The sequence below is a fragment of the Indicator indicator genome, chromosome 9 (genome assembly GCF_027791375.1).
Source record: "Indicator indicator isolate 239-I01 chromosome 9, UM_Iind_1.1, whole genome shotgun sequence".
Taxonomy (NCBI): domain Eukaryota; kingdom Metazoa; phylum Chordata; class Aves; order Piciformes; family Indicatoridae; genus Indicator; species Indicator indicator.
The window spans coordinates 31,514,247-31,533,577 of record NC_072018.1 but is presented as its reverse complement, the minus strand read 5'-3'; the positions used below and the strand labels follow the sequence as shown (position 1 = coordinate 31,533,577).

Here is a 19,331-nt window from a genome sequence, read left to right as displayed (position 1 = left end):
CTCTGTGACCTCACTCCACAGAACTGTCCCCATTTGTGTGGCCTCATAATCAGAGTTATTCATTAGAAACAGTCGTGGTTCCCCCTTTTTTCTGCACCAGCATCAGATTCAGTACAAAAAAACCAACACCTCATCTATGGACTCTGCTCCATAGGATAGGAGAGACATTGATGCAGGCCCAAGCAAAGTCCTTTCCCTCCAGAAGCAGAAATCCTCCTCACTTCTCTGAGATCAGGCAAAACAACTGCAGTGTATCCCTTAAAAAGGCTCTGCCTTCTGGAGACCTCAGCAAGAGGAGGTGAGGCAGAGGTAAGGTCCACCACAGTCATCCTCTGGCCTTTGGCTTGGGCTGTGAGACAGATCATGCTGCAGAGGGACCTGGACAGGATGGGTCCATGGGCTGAGGCCAGTGGGATGAGATTCAACAAGGCTGAGTGCAGGGTCCTGCGCTTTGGCCAAAACACCCCCAGGCAGTGCTGCAGGCTGGGGGATGAGTGGCTGGAGAGCAGCCTGGCTGAGAGGGACCTGGATGTGCTGGGTGACAGCAGCTGAACGTGAGCCAGCAGCGTGCCCAGCTGGCACAGCAGGACAATGGCATCTTGGCCTGGATCAGGAATAGTGAGCCAGCAGGACTGGAGATGGAATTCCAACCCCATCCTCAGCACTGGTGAGGCCTCACCTCAAGTGCTGTGTGCAGTTCCGGGCCCCTCACTTCAGGAAGGATATTGAGGTGCTGGAGCAGGTCCAGAGGAGAGCAATGAGACCAATGAGGGGGCTGGAGGGAAAGTTGTATGAGGAAAGGCTGAGGGAGCTGGGAGTGCTCAGCCTGGAGAAGAGGAGACCTAGAGGGGACCTTATCATTCTACAACTACCTAAAAGGAAGGTGTAGTCAGGTGGGGGTCAGGCTCTTCTCCCAGGCAACTAGTGACAGGACAAGAGGGCATGGTGTGAAGCTGTTCCAGGGCAGGTTTAGGTTGGATATTAGGAAGCACTTCCTCATAGCAAGGCTGATTAGGCACTGGGATGGACTGCCCAGGGAGGTGGTGGAGTCACCATCACTGGAGGTCTTTAAGGAAAGCTTGGCTGTGGCACTTGGTGGCATGGTTTAGCTGACGTGGTGGTGTTAGGTCATAGGCTGGACTTGATGATCTCAGAGGACTTTTCCAGCCTCAATAATTCTGTGATTCTGTGATTTCTCTGTTTCTTTTCCCCCTCCTGTGCAGTGTGCCTCAGCAACTGAAATTCTGAGTTGTCTTGGTAGGACTTGGTGTTTATTTATATTAAAAAATAGCTGTATACAATGAGGCCACCCCCTGGTTTTATTGGTGCTGTGATTCTATGGGGAAAAAAAAAAAAAAAAGATGCCCATGGGGTTGAAGGCAGATTATTTCCTTCTGTCTCTCATGCTGGGAGTAAAAGAAATGAGTGACATGCATCACTCAGACATGGTTCCCTGTGACAGAAGAGGCATGAGCAGAAAAGCAGCTGCTCATTGCCATGTGGGCAAGGGACCCTGCCAGTTGTGTGCTTGCTGAAGGGGCTTGGCAGGGAGAAACCATGGTAGTCAGTGTTGAAAGTTTGTCCTGTTCAGCCACGGTTTCCCTTTAAATGTTCATCAACGGACCGAGGAGGCACCTGACAAAATGCCCACATGGCTCCAAAGGCATAAGCAGCTCGCCTGGGAGGCCACTCATATGACTCCAAATCTTTGCCAGACTGAGGCATATGGCCCTGTTCCTGCCTTCCCCTCCTTCTCACCAAAGCCGGATGACAGATAGCAATTTGGTGCCCTGCTTGAAATGAGTCGCTGGTCCCGGGCCAGTTCCCAGCAGCATCAAAAAGCCATCTCCACAGTTGGCAGTGGGCACTGAGGACGTCTTGCTCTGGCATGCTGAGAAGAGGCCAGGCCTGAGGCGTGCTGGCATGGAGTGTCATGGGAAAAGTGTGTCCCGTCATCAGCCCTATTGTCCCAGCACAGTGGGGAAGGACTGGCCAGCAGCCTTTGAAGCCAGGCACAGCTATTTTTTCCCAATGGGCTTTGGAGCAAACCCAAAGAGAGATGTCATCCTTTAGCCCATCCCCACCTGCAGCTTCTCTGTTCACCACCTTGACGTAGCTCTCACTGGAGTTATTTTGGAGTGCTGGTAAAAAAAAGCCACCCTTCTGTTCCGTGCCACGTGCCTCCAGCACGCAGCTGACATGCCACAGCCAATAAAGATGAGTCACCATTCACGGGACAGCCTTGGCAGGTAGCCAGTGCTGCCAATTTTAGGCTTTGCAAGACTGTAGTAATCGTTGGAAGGGTCTTACATCATCAGAGCACTACACAAGCATTAGCCCATGCTGTTCCTAGCAGCTGCAGGCTGGCTGGGGATCCGAGGCACAGATAAAGCAGTTTGAGTAGTCTGAGGGCATGGGCAGGGTGGGGAAATCTCTGTGCAACTCTGTCCCTGAGGAGCAAGTTCATGCCAAGAAGATTCCAAGAAGGAACTTAAGGGGTTTTTTTGTTTTGTTTTGTTTTTTTTTTCCCCACAAGTAACTTTATGCTGCAGACTTTCTTGGAGACACACCCCTCAAGGCAGATTTTTGATTAGAGCATAAGAAAAGGTGTCTGGGAAAAGGTTGTCTGCACACTGCTGTGCTATTGGCTAGTAAAATGCATGGAAATCAGCTTTTCGTCTTCAGGCTGCTCTAGAGTGCACCTCTGGGGTTCACATCACAACTAGAGAATGTGCTAACTCTGGGAAAACAGAGAGCACAAAGACACTGAAATGCAGCAAAAAAAATGGGGAAGATGCTGAGTGGATGCTGGGCAGGGACTTCTCTGTGCTTCTACCCCTAATGTAGATAGACCAGTACAGGTTGATGTAACTGGCTCAAAATTGCTGAGTATTGAAGGAAAGAACTTTTCTTGTTTCAGAAACTATTAATTGTTTTGTATGAGTAGCTTGGGGTGACAGTCCTGAGAGCTTGGGAATGCAGCAGATTTACTGAGTCAGTAGAAATCTCCTGAAATGACTTTTGTCCTAAGTGGCATTTGACCAACCTCATGATCTCAGTGTCCTCAGTACGTTCATGTCTTCACACAGACAAATCACTGATGGGCAACCATGGCCACCAGGCATGGTCTTTTGCCTATCACTGGAGCCCATATCTGATATACTCTAAGGTGCAAAGAGATGCTTGCAGTCGGGAAACGGATGTGTGGTTTGATCCCAGCCTGTCTTTGGGGAAGGTGGTGGTTGTTAATTTGTTGAAGAGGCAATCTCCACTCCATCTTGCATACACATGAACTTCTGAGAAGCCAAAAAGACCCAGGAGAGACAAGCCACCCTGAGCATGACTTAACCAGTGGATGCTGGTGTGTCATTGAGTTCTAGCCTGCTACACATCACTGGGACTTCTGCAGAGCATACAAAGCATGGAAAGCAGAGGAAGAAACAGGTTTCTGCTGCTATCCTTGGAAATCAATGTCCTTGGTGCCTTCAGCTACCCCACTGTGAGACAGCACCAGCTGCATCACATCCATTTTTGTCACTCCCCCTCACAGAAATGCTCTGCCAGACTCACTCTAATAATGCCAGCCCTGTGTACTCTCCAGAAATATTGAGATGCTTTCTTTTCAGGAAACCAGTCCCCTCACCTGCAGTTATGCTGAGACAATTCCACCATTGCCCCGCTACATAATAGCAAGGATCTCCAAACCGTATGGTTAGCAAACTGTGAGCTGCTGACACATCTCTTCTAAACACACTGAATGAAGACCTCTTAGCTTGGCCAGTGAGTGTGAATCAAGTCACGCTTCCTTCCTCTTCCCCATCAGGTCAAAAGCATTTCCAGAGCTGGGATGAAGTTGTTTCTCTAATGGCCTACAAACTTTCTGTGTCCAGGCCAAACCATTAACCAGAGGTGGTTTGCAGGATCCATGTTTTGTGCTGTCACAAACTGTTTGATGTCACCTCATCTCCAAGGAACTGGATGTGGAAGGTGTGTTTATAGTAGAAAGTTCTTTCACTAAGCCTTGGCAGAAGATGCTCCTCAGTCTGATGAGAAGTCTTTGGGGTTTAATCTGTGCTAATAAACTGAAACACATCAGAACATGAGCAGATCTTGGTCATCCACATGGTTCTATTATCAACACAGTCCTTGGCACATTGGGAGTCCACAGCAGCCAGCACCAACCCAAGCTATTCCCAGGTTTGGCTCAGGTGTTAGCACAGGAAAAAGACAATTCCCAGTAAGAAGTCTGGATTTGACCACCCTCTTTTGGAGGCATCACAGTGACATGGATGTAGGAATCAAAAGAATTAGGCTTTGCTCACTTACTGATCTCTGAGCACAGGTGCCCAGATTCAAAAGCTGCCCCAGACCAGTACTAGGGAAAAAAAAAAGATTCCCATGGACACTTTCAGCAGTGGACAGCAGAACTCCTAGGACTTTCCTTGCCAGTGCTGATGTGCTCCCCTATTTTTCAGAGTGTTTTAATCCCACCTGCAAGATTACACTATCTGTTCAACTGGTGCTATGCAGATTTAAATTCTTCTCAGGGGCTGTGGCTCTCATCTGCACTAAAAAAGAATGCCAGGACAAAGATGCTGTGACAAACATCAAGCATGCAGTGCCAAAATGCAAGTATATTGTATGTGTTTGTGGCTAAGACTTGTGTTGTTTTGTGCCAACTACCCCTACTCAAAACATAAAAATGGATGAAGAAATATTTACTTTTTATCAAGCCATGTGTTCTTTTTTTTCCTTAGCAAAAGGGGGTTTTCCCATTTCAGTGCATTTTAGAAGTATCATTCAGATGGTTTTCTTCTAAAGGTTCCTAGTGGTAGAGTTCAAATATCATTAGGTCTGAAAAAAAAAATTCTCAATATAGCACACTCAATCTGATCTTTGCAGAGTGTAAGCTGGCAATGACTCTGCTGGAGTCTGCGAAGACATCCAAGATACTCAAGAACCTGAGCAGAAAATTGCCCTCTAAGAACTGTGTCTGAAGGGTCCTTCATACAGAACCATCTGCTGAATTCTCTGAGATTTTGTTACCTTATTTTTCCCAGTTAAAGTCATATGTTCAGGGGGGGTTTTGTTGGTTTTTTTTCTCCTGTTGCTCTGGGAAAGACTATTTTAAATATCAGAGAAAAAAATGTCAGCCACCAATGACCATGCAACCTGCACATCCAACTAAGAAGCTACAAGAGAAGCACAAGTCATACTTGGGTGCCTTTAGTCTCTAGAGACTCATGGTAGATCCATGGCATCAGTGTTGCCTAGCTCACACCAAAACCAGTTTAAGTTGACTTTTCTCCCATCTCAGGTGCCTGGTAAGATTTGGATGCCTCTAGGTCATGCTGATGGCCATGTAGATACAAAGTTTTGCTCAGGCTACTCTGATTTCTGAACTGAGGTCAGAAGCGAGTGAGTGTAAGAGAAACCAAGAAAGTAGACCAAGAAAAGTCTATAGAGATGACTTTTACACTTCTCTGCTGGCTGTGTTCCTGCCCTGTAGTATTGCTTACAAAGAAAAATGTTGCTCTGCATACATAGATTTTAAATCCTGTCCTTGCAGGAAGTGTTTTCAGGACATCCTGACTGAGCATTTAAAATTAAATCTTTTGGAGTCTCTCAAGGAGCTTCAGCTCCTCTTGTCTGTCACTGCTCGCTTTTGGGGATTCAGATGGGGTTCTTTTCTAGTGTAGACTTTCAGATTAACAGGAATTTAACTGAAGTCTTTATAATGACAGTGATGACTCTGCAGAGGGCATCTCTCTGTGACCACAGTGGCAATTAATACAGCTTTTGACCAGAACAGACATGTGTAAAGAGTTCTCATGCTCTATTTCCAAACAATCCAAACTGTGTCCAGAAAACCCTGGCTGCAGCACATTTCTATGGCAGAATTAGCCCAGGTGATTGGTACCTGGGTAAATTTAGAGCAAGCTCAGGCCAGGCATTAGAAGACAGATGCACAGAGTTGTTGGTGTTGAGCTTCTCTGTGAACTTGCATGCAGCCATGCCCACATGAGATCCAGCCTTTTGGAAGATGTAATGAGGAATTATACACCAGAGCACAGTGGGGATATCCTGAAGAGATATTGGTGCTTGTGTATGATAGTCTGAGTCCTCACTCCTGGGAGTGTGAGTTATGTGGAAACACCATCAAATGTAGCCCCAGAGCAACATCAAACATCACCATTAATGACATTTTTGGTTTATTCATCAAAAATCACCAAGGACAGAACTTTTGTATGTTAACATCCCCAAACTGCATCCACTGAAGTGGAACTGTTTGCTTTTGGTCAGAGTGGGGCAGTGGATTCATTATATTTTCTTAGTATTTAAGGGAAGTTTTACAATAACTCCATGTCATAAATAATGCTATAATAATGCCACACCAAAAGGGACCACAAAAGAAAGATTAGTCTTCCTGTGTGTCCTCTTTCTTCTCTATTCCATGATTGTCTCCAGCTTCTTTAGGACAAAAACTCTTCCCCAAACTCACCCTGTATTCCTGAGTAGCCTTAGATGCCTGCCATGCATTGCTCCCCCTGAAAAGTGTGATTGTGAAGTTCATTTCCTTTAACTCCATTAGGCTCCAATCAGAGACTCTGGAGGTTGGATGGACCTTCAGAAGACCTTTTCAGACCCTTTCTCCATAGGGAATGGTTTCCCTGTCTAACCATAGCAATAGAGTCATTGTGGCATTTTCCTCAGAGATAACTTTGGGAGGATAGCTGAGACCAGATTCTTAGAAAGGTGAACCTATACTGCCAAAAGAACATTTTGCTGGCACCAAACACATCTGTATTACACCTTACCTAAGCTGTAGTTGCCATGTCTTGGCACAGAAACCATCTGGGCTGATTTACTCTGCCAAAAAAAAAAAAAAAAAAAAAAAAAAAAAAAAAAAAAAAACCCACCAAAAAAACAGCCTGGAAAATCTGATGAGATGAGAGGCTCCATCTCCAGAAGCTGAACATTATTATTGAAGTGATGAAGAGGATTATCTGACCATATTTGTGATAGGTAGAGGACTGTGCACAGATTACATCTATACCTGTAATGCAAACAGTGCTGGAGCCCAAGCACTGGCACTCAAGTGGTTCACCTAATGTGGTCCCTGGAACAGTTTTGTCCAGCTAGCCCTTCTCCAAAGCTTTTCCAGGAATGGGAAAATGAGTTCACACAGGTCAGGACCATTCCCAAATGGCAGATGGGATACAACTACTGTGTTTTGGAGCCTGGGAGAGTTTAATAGTATGAACATGGCAGCTGGGTTTGAGGTGATTGAACAGCCCTGTTTCTCATTAAGTAGTCTAGATGCCACCACAGTAATCCAGGTTGCCCTTCTCCTCTCTGCTGCTTTTTTATGAGCCAGTATGTGGTGGCAAGACAATACACAAGGTCAAAGATTCTGGTTAGCTAGGTGGGGAGGGCCTTGTCTGAAGATCAGCTAAGTGCTGCTAGAGATGTTTCAGCTGTGGAGTGGATGTCAGCAGCCTGTGAGGATGTTTGCACACATTTCTCTTGAGATCAGGCTTCTTCTCATTGATGTAGCAGTGGGATATTGTATTTCTACTACCAGTTTCTTGGGAATGGTGTTAACTCTGGGAAATGAAACTTGAATATGTCCTCTGACTGTGGCACCCTTCTCCAATCAGGAGGGTGTTGGGGGGGTTGTTTTGCCTGCTTGTCCTACAATGGTATAAGATCATTGTGTTGTGTCACAACATGAACATGATCTGTTCATATTACATTGGGTCTGTCAGCTTCTGCTCTGAAGAAACCAGTGTAAGCTATTCTGCTCATCTGGAAGCCAGAAACAGGTTTCCTCAACTTTGTTTTCTGTTCTCCTCACCTGGCTGGATCTAAGGGCTCTCCTCTGAATTCCTGTGGGGATTTGGCGGATGCCAAAATGCTGCTGCCTGAGATACTTCTTATCTTATCCACTTCTTCTTTGGTCATTTCAATTTGGTCATCCACATTCTATGTGGAGTCAATGGAGAAATAGAGAGACATTTCCAGAGGGCAACTCATCCCATGTCTCAGACAGCTCTCCTTGGGAGGCATAAACATTGAGGTTCATGAGGAGGGATTTTTTAGGATATCAGGTAGTGATAGGACTGAGGGGAATGGAACAAAGCTGGAAGTGGGGAGATTCAGGCTGGACGTGAGGAAGAAGTTCTTCACCATGAGAGTGTTGAGAGCCTGGAATGGGTTGTCCAGGGAGGTGGTTGGGGCCCCATCCCTGGAGGTATTTAAGGCCAGGCTGGATGAGGCTCTGGCCAGCCTGATGTAGTGTGAGGTGTCCCTGCCCATGGCAGGGGGTTGGAACCAGGTGATCCTTGTGGTCACTTCCAACCCTGACTGATTCTATGATTCTATGACACAAGGAAGATATTTATTGAGAGCATTTTAAAACAGGGAAGGGAAGCTTTCTGGTCCTTGTGGTGAGTGGTAGCCAACACTTTCAACAGGAGATTTGACACTTAGCTGAGAGTATTGAAGGACAGCCCAAACCAGAGAGCAGATTATTCCACTTCTGCATGGCCTAGGGTGCTTCTCCCACAAAATGATCAGTGTCTGCCTTGCATCCAGAAGAAGATACAAGATTGGATGGTCCCAAAGACTGAACCAGTTTGGCAGCTCCAAAGTTTACAGAGGAGATGAATAGGAGCAGAAGTAGCTGAGATAATGAGAGCACTGGTCACATGAATATGGCCGATCACCTCTTCTAGCAGCAGAGAGGCATTTGTGAGAACTGAAAGGAAACAGGGTGAAAAGGGAGAGAAGCAAGGCCTTTTGAAACACAGTCTGAGGTGAACCTGTGGACCTCAGCTCAAGGCAGTGATGAGGTGAAGGCTGGAGAGGAACTCAGAAGAGATAGAATGTTTCTGGGCTCAGTGAGGACATCTTAATTGAGCAAAAACAAAGGTCTTAGGAAGCCTTCACATTTCAGGACATGAGTCAGCCTGTATCTGGCAAGGTGTGGGAGGGCAACTCTGTGTGAGCAAGCTGTTTGTTCTTGTGCTGCCTTGGGCATGGACTGTCCTGCATAGAAATTCACAGCAAGCCTTATGTCAGCAAGTTCCACTGGGATTCACTGGGTAGAAGATCTCCTTATTGCCCAGACCTACTTGAAGACTGGTCCCTAAATTGAGTAACTGCCTTTCCCAGATAGTCAACAGCAGTTTTCTATTTCTTACAGACTGGTGAGACTGTGTCCTGTGGGAGACAGGTCCTGGGCTGTGCAAGATCCTTGGAGGAAGGTCTCAGAAGATCTGCCTTAGCAAGGAAGCAGATGTTGAGAATTTGAAACTCCTTGCCCAAGGAAACCAACACCTTTCATAAGAAAAGAGCAAAGGACAGGACACTGGTGTAACATCTCTTCCTAGTGTCAAGCTCTGGGTTTTCATCCCTGGTCTCTCAAGCCCTGAGTAGAGTACAGAGGTGTCACATAGATGTGAGGAGGTCATTCCTAGGTCAGATTTACAATAGGTGGGATAGTGCTCATTTGCCTTAATGGAATGGTGGCACACTGGAGAAACTGGTTAAGGAAGTGTCTTGAAATCCTCTGAGGAAAATCATAGAATCATAGAATCAAGAAGGCTGGAAGAGACCTCAAAGATCATCGAGTCCAACCTGTCACCCTACACCTCATGCCTATCTAAACCATGGCACCAAGTGCCACGTCCAATCCCCTCTTGAACACCTCCAGGGATGGTGACTCCACCACCTCCCTGGGCAGCACATTCCAATGGCCAACCACTCTCTCTGTGAAGAACTTTCTCCTCACCTCCAGCCTAAACCTCCCCTGGCACAGCTTGAGACTGTGTCCTCTTGTTCTGGTGCTGGTTGCCTGGGAGAAGAGACCAAACCCCTCCTGGCTACAACCTCCCTTCAGGTAGTTGTAGACAGCAATGAGGTCACCCCTGAGCCTCCTCTTCTCCAGGCTAAACAACCCAAGCTCCCTCAGCCTCTCCTCATAGGGCTTGTGCTCAAGGCCTCTCCCCAGCCTCGTTGCCCTTCTCTGGACATGCTCCAGCAATTCAACATCTTTCCTAAACTGAGGGGCCCAGAACTGGACACAGTACTCAAGGTGTGGCCTAACCAGTGCTGTGTACAGGGGTACAATGACCTCCCTGCTCCTGCTGGCCACACTATTCCTGATGCAGGCCAGGATGCCATTGGCTCTCTTGGCAACCTGGGCACACTGCTAGCTCATGTTCAGCTGCTGTCAACCAGTACCCCCAGGTCCCTTTCTGCCTGGCTGCTCTCCAGCCACTCTGACCCCAGCCTGTAGCTCTGCATGGGGTTGTTGTGGCCAAAGTGCAGCACCCGGCACAACAATCTCCACAGCCCTTTATTGTTTATATACTGGCAATGATGCATGTGCAAAGTGAAAAATAAAGAGGCAGAATGAGGGAAGAATGTAAAAGTCATTCCCACCTCTGAAAAGAAATTGAAAAAGGAAGGTCAAAAAGAAAGAAAAAAGGGAAGAGTGCAGAGGAGGGCCATGAAACCAGGGAAGGGCCTGGAGAATAAATGGTCCTGAGGGACTGGGGCTATTTAGTTTGGAAAAGAGGAGGCTGAGGGGAGACCTCATTCCTCTCTGCAACTACCTGAAAGGATGTTGTAGAGAGGCTGCTGCTGGTCTCTTCTCACAGGTAATTAGTGATAGAACAAGAGGGAATGGCCTCAAGCTGTGACTGGGTAGGTTTAGACTGGACATTAGGAAAAAAATTTTCACAGCAAGAGTGGTCAGGCCTTGGAATGTGCTGCCCAGGGAGGTGGTGGAGTCACCAAGCCTGGATGTGTTTAAAGGTTGTTTGGATGTGGTGCTTGGGGATATGGTTTAGGGGTGAACCTTGTAGAGTAAGGCTATTGGTTGGACTTGGTGATCCTGAGGATCTCTTCCGACCTGAATGTTTCTGTGATTCTGTGATTCAGTGATCATACATCAAACTCCAGCAGAAACAAATTAAATCAGACCTAGGTTCTGATTCTGGCTCCTTTTACTCTGGTCCAAATAAACGAAAACAGATGAAAAATTAAAGGGGGTGGGGGGGCAATTCTCAGGCAATATTGTTACAAAAGCAGCATCTGGCTCGGCCACATTTGTATAGAAATCCATTTTCGCTCTGTGTGCATCCAAATGAAAGCCTGTTCCTTGATTCATACTGAGCTTCACGGAGGAATGTGCCACCTAAAGGGGAAAACACAAGAACAGGGTTCCCAGCACAGAGGCCTGAGCAGCCAGCAAGTGATGGGGAGGAACCGAGGTGGCACTTGGCATGAAGCAGGCGCTGGGTTTGCATGGAGGCTGACAGAAGGTTCCGTGTGACGCTGAGTACTTGCTGCCCAGCTCACCCAGGAGAAATGCTGGGATCTCCCTGGTTTGTTTTAGTAGAGTCTTCAGGAGAATTAATGTCAGAAAAGAAATAGAGCACTCTTCAGGCACCGTTTTCAGCTTTAAAGGGACAGGAACCACAGTCAATGTTTGGGGAATACGCTGCAGTAAGTGCAGTCGAATTACTTATGGCAAATAACCTCCAGCTGGATTTGTGATGCAAACTGTACATACTTGCAGTGAAAAAACCTTTCTCTTCAGCTGAAAAATGCTGCAAGTTAAGGGAAAAAGGCATATATTGTTCATGATATGTGTCCAGAGAAGGGCAACAAAGCTGCTATGGGTTCTGGAGCACAAGCCCTGTGAGGAGAGGCTAAGGGAGCTGGGGGTGTTTAGCCTGGAGAAGAGGAGGCTCAGGGGAGACCTCATTGCTGTCTGTAACTGCCTGAAGGGAGGTTGTAGCCAGGTTGAGGTTGGTCTCTTCTCCCAGGCAACCAGCAGCAGAACAAGAGGACACAGTCTCAGACTGTGCAGGAGCAAGTTTAGGCTTGATCTTAGAAAGAAGTTCTTCCCAGAAAGAGAGATTGCCCATTGGAATGGGCTGCCCAGGGAGGGGGTGGGGTCAACATCCCTGGAGGTGTTTAAGAAAAGCCTGAATGAAACACTTACTGCCATGGTGTAGTTGATTAGATAGAGTTGGGTGATCAGTTGGACTTGATGATCTTGGAGGTCTCTTCCAACCTGGTTCATTCTGTGATTCTGTTCATTTCAAATATTCATTTGTGTGGGTGTATGTGTGTATGTGTGTGTGTGTGTGATTTCTCTACTGCTTTTATTAGACTAGTTGTATAACCACGTGTAACTACATAGCAGGAATCAGATAGGCCAATGTGCTGGGTTTATTCCTGCACATATATAGGCTTTAAAAACAACAAAGTCAATTTAAGGGGAGTCATTGTTTTGAGTCTCTCTTGCGGATGTGGAGTTTACAAAGACTCTCATTACATTTCTGAGGTGGCCTTTTGTTTTTTCCTGGGCTGTCAGTAGGAACTACAGGAGGAAAATCAAAACTGGCTGAAATTCATCCTGCCCCTGTACGCTTCATCAATGCTCCAAGAGCTTCTCTTGAACTCAGAGTGGTTCATGCTCTTCTCCTCTGATATGTATCACTACCCGCATTGTATTGTAGCCCACTCATGTTTTCACAATCCCATGCTCTTGTTTCCCTTCTTAGAGACTCTGTTCTTTGGTCCAACACTCTTCTCAGAAAGTTTAGCTTTATATAGCTGCCTTATTTCCCACTGCTTTCTTATTTCTCTTCACCATTTTCCACTGCTTAGTCTCTGTTCCATGTGTTACCCTTGAGGACTGTTCATTAGGTCACTCTGAGAAAGGCAGAATTACTAAGGCAAGAAGTCAGCATCAATACAGTTCAAGATCATGGGCAAGTTCAGCTCCAGATTCAGACATGTACACAAAGGTGTCTCTGGTGGAGACATCTCCACATGATGAGAGATTCCACCTAAACATAAGGAACTTCCACCTAAATATAAGGCAAAACTTTCCTGCAAGGGTTCCAGAGCACTGGCACAGGGAATCTGTGGAGTCTCCTTCTCTGGAGCAATTCAAAGCTCACCTAGATGTGATCTTGTGCAACCTACTCTAGCAGAGTGTGTGATTGTGTGTCCAAGATCCCCTTGTGTTCAGTGGAGATACAAGCAACACCGCCACAGGATCCACACAACGACCTTTGTACAGCTCTGCCTCTGCTGGTTGTAGTGACTAAGGAAACAATTTGTTTGGCTTTTGTCTAGTGTCATTTGAGATTCCTTGAATACACTGCCTCAGTCCAGCTCCCAGCTCAAAACTGTTCTTGTCTTCTATGTGTGAGTTTATCAGATCTGCCAGCTCCATATGGAGGTCTGGAGCATCTCAAATCTTGCTGGATTCTCATCTGAGATGGCACTAAGGCACTAAGCCTTAACTCTCCATTGAGTAGAGTAAGAGGCATCACTTCCTCATGGATATCCTGAGGTGAGTCTCTATACAGTAGGAGCTGAATTCTGTCTGAAGTGCCTTGGCAAGGTGCACTGTGATGTGAAGATCTCTTCCTTGCTTTAGCATGGATTTTGTGTGTGACCTTGGGTAAAACCTTCAAATCTTAGCCCTTCATGCATCAACTGTGGCCATTACAGCACTCTGCCTCACTGCCCTGAATGTACATTTCAATGACTTCATGCCACATCACTAAGGGGATCTGGGAGACTAATTCTTGTGATGTGTCACCCAAGACACATGGGCCTGACTCCTCAATGGTGCTGACTACAGCCTGTGAATCATTTATTGCTTCTAGGAGGTGAGAGGAGAAGTTAAGGGGCTGTTGTACGGTCCAGTGCAGAGGGTTTGAATGTAACCCCAGTCTAGAGCAGTCTGATGTATTACAGGCTGGTGTGATCCAGATCCCATGGATCCAGGTCCCATGGATCCAGCCCCATGGTAGCTGATGTCCTCCTGGCTTGAGAATGCCTACAGAGACCTGGCGGTGCACGGAGGATATTTTCTACTCCCCAAACTAAGTACAGAGGGAGGAGTGGGAGTGGATTTGTTGCAGTGACTCCAGTTTGAACTTTGAATAAACAAAACTTGGAAAGGAGTTAAAACCTACTCATGCTGGATGGAGGTGCATCAGTCACCACGTGCAAAAGTCAAAATCAAAACAGAAAATACTGCTCATGTGATGCAACTTACCAGGACTTTGAGTCTGGTTATAATTGGAGAGACCTCTATAGTTGCCCAGAGATAAGCCCTAGAGAAATGGAAAAGAAAGGAACTGTTTATTCCACAGTCTGTGAGAACTGTACATTGTATGAAGATGTCATAGGCTAGAAGCAATAGGGGAAGATAGAAATGTGAAACTCATGGTCAAGATGATAAAAGCCAAGGTGTGCTTTGTCATTTAAGTCAGTATGAAGTAGCCAAGGAGCAAATCCTGTGCTAACACAGTAAGAAAAGTCCATATTCCATGCTCCACGGTTCCTGTTGATGTCCACCTACTTATTCCACCCGCTGACACTCAGGTCTGAATCCCTCTCATCACTAGTAGGCTAAAATTCACATTTTCCACAGTCATGAATTTTTGAACAACAGCAAGCATATGCCAAAATGTCTAGAGATGTTTCATTCCCCCCTCAGATCTTAGTGCAAATGAGGAGGCAACAAACAGTTTTGTAAGGGTAGGACTCATCCCACCTGACTGTTGGTGTTCGCAAGCACCCTCCCTCTCCTGCCAAGGGATGGAATCAGACACTTTGGGAGCATGAGTCAACCCCTCCTTGTCCCACACATGGATCTTAGGACAGGGTGAATCACTTTCTGGGGGTGTCTGCCTCTCTCTGTTGACTCGAGGAGGTATTCAGATGACTATCAGCAGGCAGGGTACTGTACACTGTGAATCACTAAACGCACAGACTCTCAGCAAGCTCTGTGCAGTTTACAGCAAAGACTGTGATTAGTATAGGCTTCTCCACTGGAAATATTTCAGTGGGAAAAGCCTTTATGTATACACTGGGGGTTTGTTTCTGCTGTTTTATTCCTCTCTCTATTCTGGAATAAATGAACCCAATGGAAACATTTTTAAGCCAGTGTGACACATCTGTCTCTAGTGGATTGGTATTGCTTGGATTTCAGTAGAGAGGTACATCTAGTGCTGTACAGGTTTCTAGGATAAGAATGTTAAAATAAAGCAATATCTGACTCTTTTTTTGTTTTGGGGTTTTGTTTTTCTTTTTGGCTAATGATAGAAAGTTTTTAATCTAAGGAGCTAGAGGATACTGCAACAAGCAGTACTTATAGTGTCCCTTACCCAAAGAATTACTGTAGCATTGCTCAGCCTTCCAAATGTTAAGTCTGCCAAAAATGTAATACAGCTGATAGGTTAAAAAAAAAATAACCTAAACTTCATCCGTTTGGGGCTGTCTGCGTTCCCTTTCAGAACTTTCCATCTATTAGAGTCGTCGAGCCCCATACGCAGTGTTTCTTACTGAGGACTTAGAACTTGGGGAACTTCCACCTAAACATAAAGAAAAACTTCTTTCCTGTGAGGGTGACAGAGCACTGGAGCAGGCTGCCCAGAGAGGTTGTGAAGTCTCCTACTCTGGAGAGATTCCAAACCCACCTGGATGTGATTCTGGGCAACCTGCTTTAGCAGTGGGGTTGGACTACATGATCTCCTGAGGTCCATTCAGCCTTTACCATTCTGTGATTCTGTGAGCATTGTGGTTTTCTTAAAGACAGTGGTCTAAAGTTTCCCTCTTTCATAAGGCCACTGATCTTACTGGCTCATGGTTTGCTGTTTTTTCAAACTTCAGTCTGAAACACTGATGGATGTGTGAGCCCTAAGGCAGGAAGTTCAGAGAGAAACCTGAGAGGTGATGGAAAAGCATAGTTTTGGTGGACCTGCAGGCTGGGAGAATTTCAATGAGAAGAAGCATTTTCAATGCTTTTGCCAAGAGAGATTGGACCTGATGATCCTTGAGGTCCCTTCCAACCATGTATTCTATGATTCTGTTATTTAGAGACAAAGGTATGCCACCTTTCCTGGCCACCTTCTCCATCACCTCTCACAGGATGGTAGGGGTTGGAAGGGACCTATGGAGATCACCTAGTTAGAGCTCCCTACTAAAGGAGGTTCACCCAGAGCAGGTTGCACAGGATGGCATCTAGGTAGGTTTTGAAAGTTTCCAGAGAAGGCAATGCCACAAACTCTCTGGGCAGGCTGTTCCAGTGATCTATGTCTCTTCTCCAAACACAACTAGGCTGTAAGGGGGGAAATCTAACCCAAATGCGCAGTGGAATGGGCTCCTTAAAAAGAAGGTAAAGTCTCTAGAGTGAGGTCTGAAGAGTTAGTGGGTCTCCTTCCCATCCCTGTGGGAGTCATGTGCTTGTGGGCAGAGGGAAAAGTGCAAAGAAAACAGGAGAAGAAATTTAGATTTCAGGTGCTTTCAGTTTTTAACCCTGAGCAGATGTAACAAGTTGCTCCTTGGGTTTTTTTAAAGTGGTTAAAGCAAGAAAGAGCTGGACCTGTCTCCCAGTACATTACACATCAGAGGTGGAGGCTGTCTGTTACTGTTTGCTTTGCTTGAAACCATTAGCATTTTCCATTTAGATTTTCTAGGCCATATTCCTAGACAAATCCTTGGCCAAAGCCCCATCAATGTATAGATACCAAATTAATGAGCACTTCAAACATGGATCTTAGTCCATCATCTGTTCCCTCACCTGCAGAGCCGTTGTCCATTGAGCAGAAGTGGGAGCAAAGGAATAAGATGCCAGTGGCCTTATCTTTTCCCAGGAATCAATTAATTTTGATTGTGATACTTTATTGAATAAGTTGTTTAATTTACCCTCATGATAATCAATGGTATCATGTTTCTGAAAGTTTCTGATATGTAATGGGGCACTGTTTTATCCTCTAGAGCAAATAAATAGTCTAAGTGTTGGTTGTGATGGGGAATAAGGCCCCTTTGGAATATCAAGGTACGCCTGCCCAGGGTACAGAGCCATGAGCTGGGAACTGAGAGCTGGCCCCAGAGCAAACAATACCCTCACTGATGGGAGCAGTGCTGCAGGGTCTGAGGGCACTGGGCAGTGCTGCACGCTGGTGATGGCTCCCTCAGCAGTCCCAGACAAGGCAAGAGGATGGACCAGATCCAAGCTCTCTTCAGGTCATTCCACCAGAGACAGGGCTAGATATATGACTGAGGCTTGGATCTGTGGTCCATCTAAGAGACAAGGCTGGAGATAAGATACCTCCAGTACAAGTCTTCATTCCATCCTGGAAACAGAGCTAGGATGTTGTTGGAGACATTAGATTCTGTGTTTTGGCACCATTTGGATAGTATTGCTGAGCCTTGATGTTCCCTTTGTTTATGTATTCATCTACTTGGGACCACAGGGTGAAAAAAATCCTGACCAACTGCCTGTTTTTCCCAAAGGCAAATGCAAACAGGGATTCCTGATTAAGGCAGAGTCAAGTGCAAGGCAATGTGAACGTTGCTTGTGAGAAATTATTGGAGAATAAAAAAGATCCATGCAGTTACAAGGAATGCAGATGTCCTGCTCTTGTGATGGTGGACTCCAGGATAGACCCCTTCCTACAGAAGGCATATTTGGGCTACAGCGTTTAGATGGGACCTAGATTTCGAATTCTCAGAAGTTGATCTAAGTGGGATAGGGACAGAGGCTGTTGCCTGTAAGAAGAGAAGAGCTGGGGTGGGGTTGCAGAGCCAACGGCTCGTGGGGAGCAGCATGTGTTGTTTCAGAGAGCTCCTGAATATGGCATCATTTCCAATTCCCACACTGATATCTCTGTATTTCTCTCCTCCAGACAGCCTGACGTGAGTTGAACCTTTGGGCTCCTGAGCTTGCCCCAGATGCAATAATTTAGTGAGCAGATGATGTTTTCAACCAAATCTCCTGTCTAACCCAGTGGATCTGTGTGTCTTCCGGCAGGTGTGTCCTCTGTGGCCTCCCTGATGTCCCTGGCTTGGGTGCTAGCCTCCTATCACAAGCTTCTTCGGGACTCTAGGGACGACAAGAAGAGTATGAGCTACAGAGGGGCCCTCATCCATCTCTTCTGGCGCCTCTTCACCATCTCATCCCGAGTTATTTCTTTTGCTCTCTTTGCTTCCATCTTCCAGCTCTACTTTGGGATCTTTGTAGTGGTCCATTGGTGTGCCATGGCTTTCTGGATCATCCATGGTGGGACAGATTTCTGCATGTCTAAGTGGGAGGAGATCCTCTTCAACATGGTGGTAGGGATTGTATACATTTTCTGCTGGTTTAATGTCAAGGAAGGGCGGACTCGATACCGAATGTTCGCGTATTACACGGTAGTGCTGACAGAGAACGCTGCCTTGACACTCCTTTGGTATTTTTACAGAGATCCTGACACTACTGACTCATATGCCGTGCCAGCACTGTGTTGTGTCTTTCTTAGCTTTGCTGCTGGGATTGCTTTGATGCTGTTATATTATGGTGTGCTGCATCCCATGGGGCCAAGAGCTAAGATCTTAGTCAGCTCCTGTTGCGCCGAGCTGCTCTGGGGCATTCCTCTGCCCCCTGATGTTGAGCCCATGGCACCCCAAACCCCTGGGTACCGGGGGGCCCAGGCTACGCCTACCAGAGCGGTCACGGAGCAACAGGAGGAACTCACAGCTGACACTTGCTTGCCCGTTTTCCAGGTGAGAGCAATGGTACCATCTACTCCATCTGGGCGACCCTACCCCCCCGAGGGGCCTCTCATTAAAATTGACATCCCAAGAAAAAGATACCCTGCATGGGATGCTCATTTTGTAGACAGGAGGTTAAGAAGAACTATCAACATCCTCCAATATGTCACCCCCACAGCTGTAGGTATTAGGTATAGAGATGGACCTCTCTTATATGAGTTGCTACAATATGAATCTTCACTTTAAAGCTCCTTAAAGCAAAAGTAAAAGAGGGGACCTTATTTTTGTTTACGGTAAACACAGATCATGAAACAAAACACAAACCTTCAGATAAGCTTTCTTTCTGGTTGCTGTATGTATAAAAAAAAAAGAAAAAAAGATATTCTCTATGTTTTGTAAGTAAAAACAAAAAGAAAAACTTTTTCTTTTGTTTTTTACACACAAGAAACAGTATTTCAACTTCCACACCTAGGATTCACAGGTGGAGAAGGAGGCATCTCCACATCAGTTTTATACCGTACACCAAGTGTAGAACATTATTTATGGGATTGGTGCTGATTGAAAAAAATATATTATAAAAAAAAAACAACAAACAAACAAACCTACAACTGCCTTATGCCCTTAGGTGCTGAGTTTCATTAAGTACTGTCACCTCTCTCATGCAAAACTCTTTGATGATTATATGCCAGAAAACAAACAAACAAACAAAAAACCCCAACCGACTGAAATACAAACCCCAAAGTTAAAAAAAG

At 46.0% G+C, this 19,331-nt stretch overlaps 1 protein-coding gene across 2 annotated transcripts in view; it reads left to right on the top strand.

Annotated features, from left to right (window-relative positions):
* The window catches only part of XKR6 (XK related 6), a 229,799-nt gene extending 210,974 nt beyond the window's left edge, over positions 1 to 18,825 (top strand). For both annotated transcript variants that reach the window (XM_054383679.1, XM_054383678.1), the window contains one exon: positions 17,861 to 18,825. In XM_054383679.1, coding sequence (XP_054239654.1) covers positions 17,861 to 18,825 — 965 coding nt within the window. The remainder of the gene's footprint in view (positions 1 to 17,860) is intronic.
* The last annotated feature ends 506 nt before the right edge of the window (positions 18,826 to 19,331 follow it).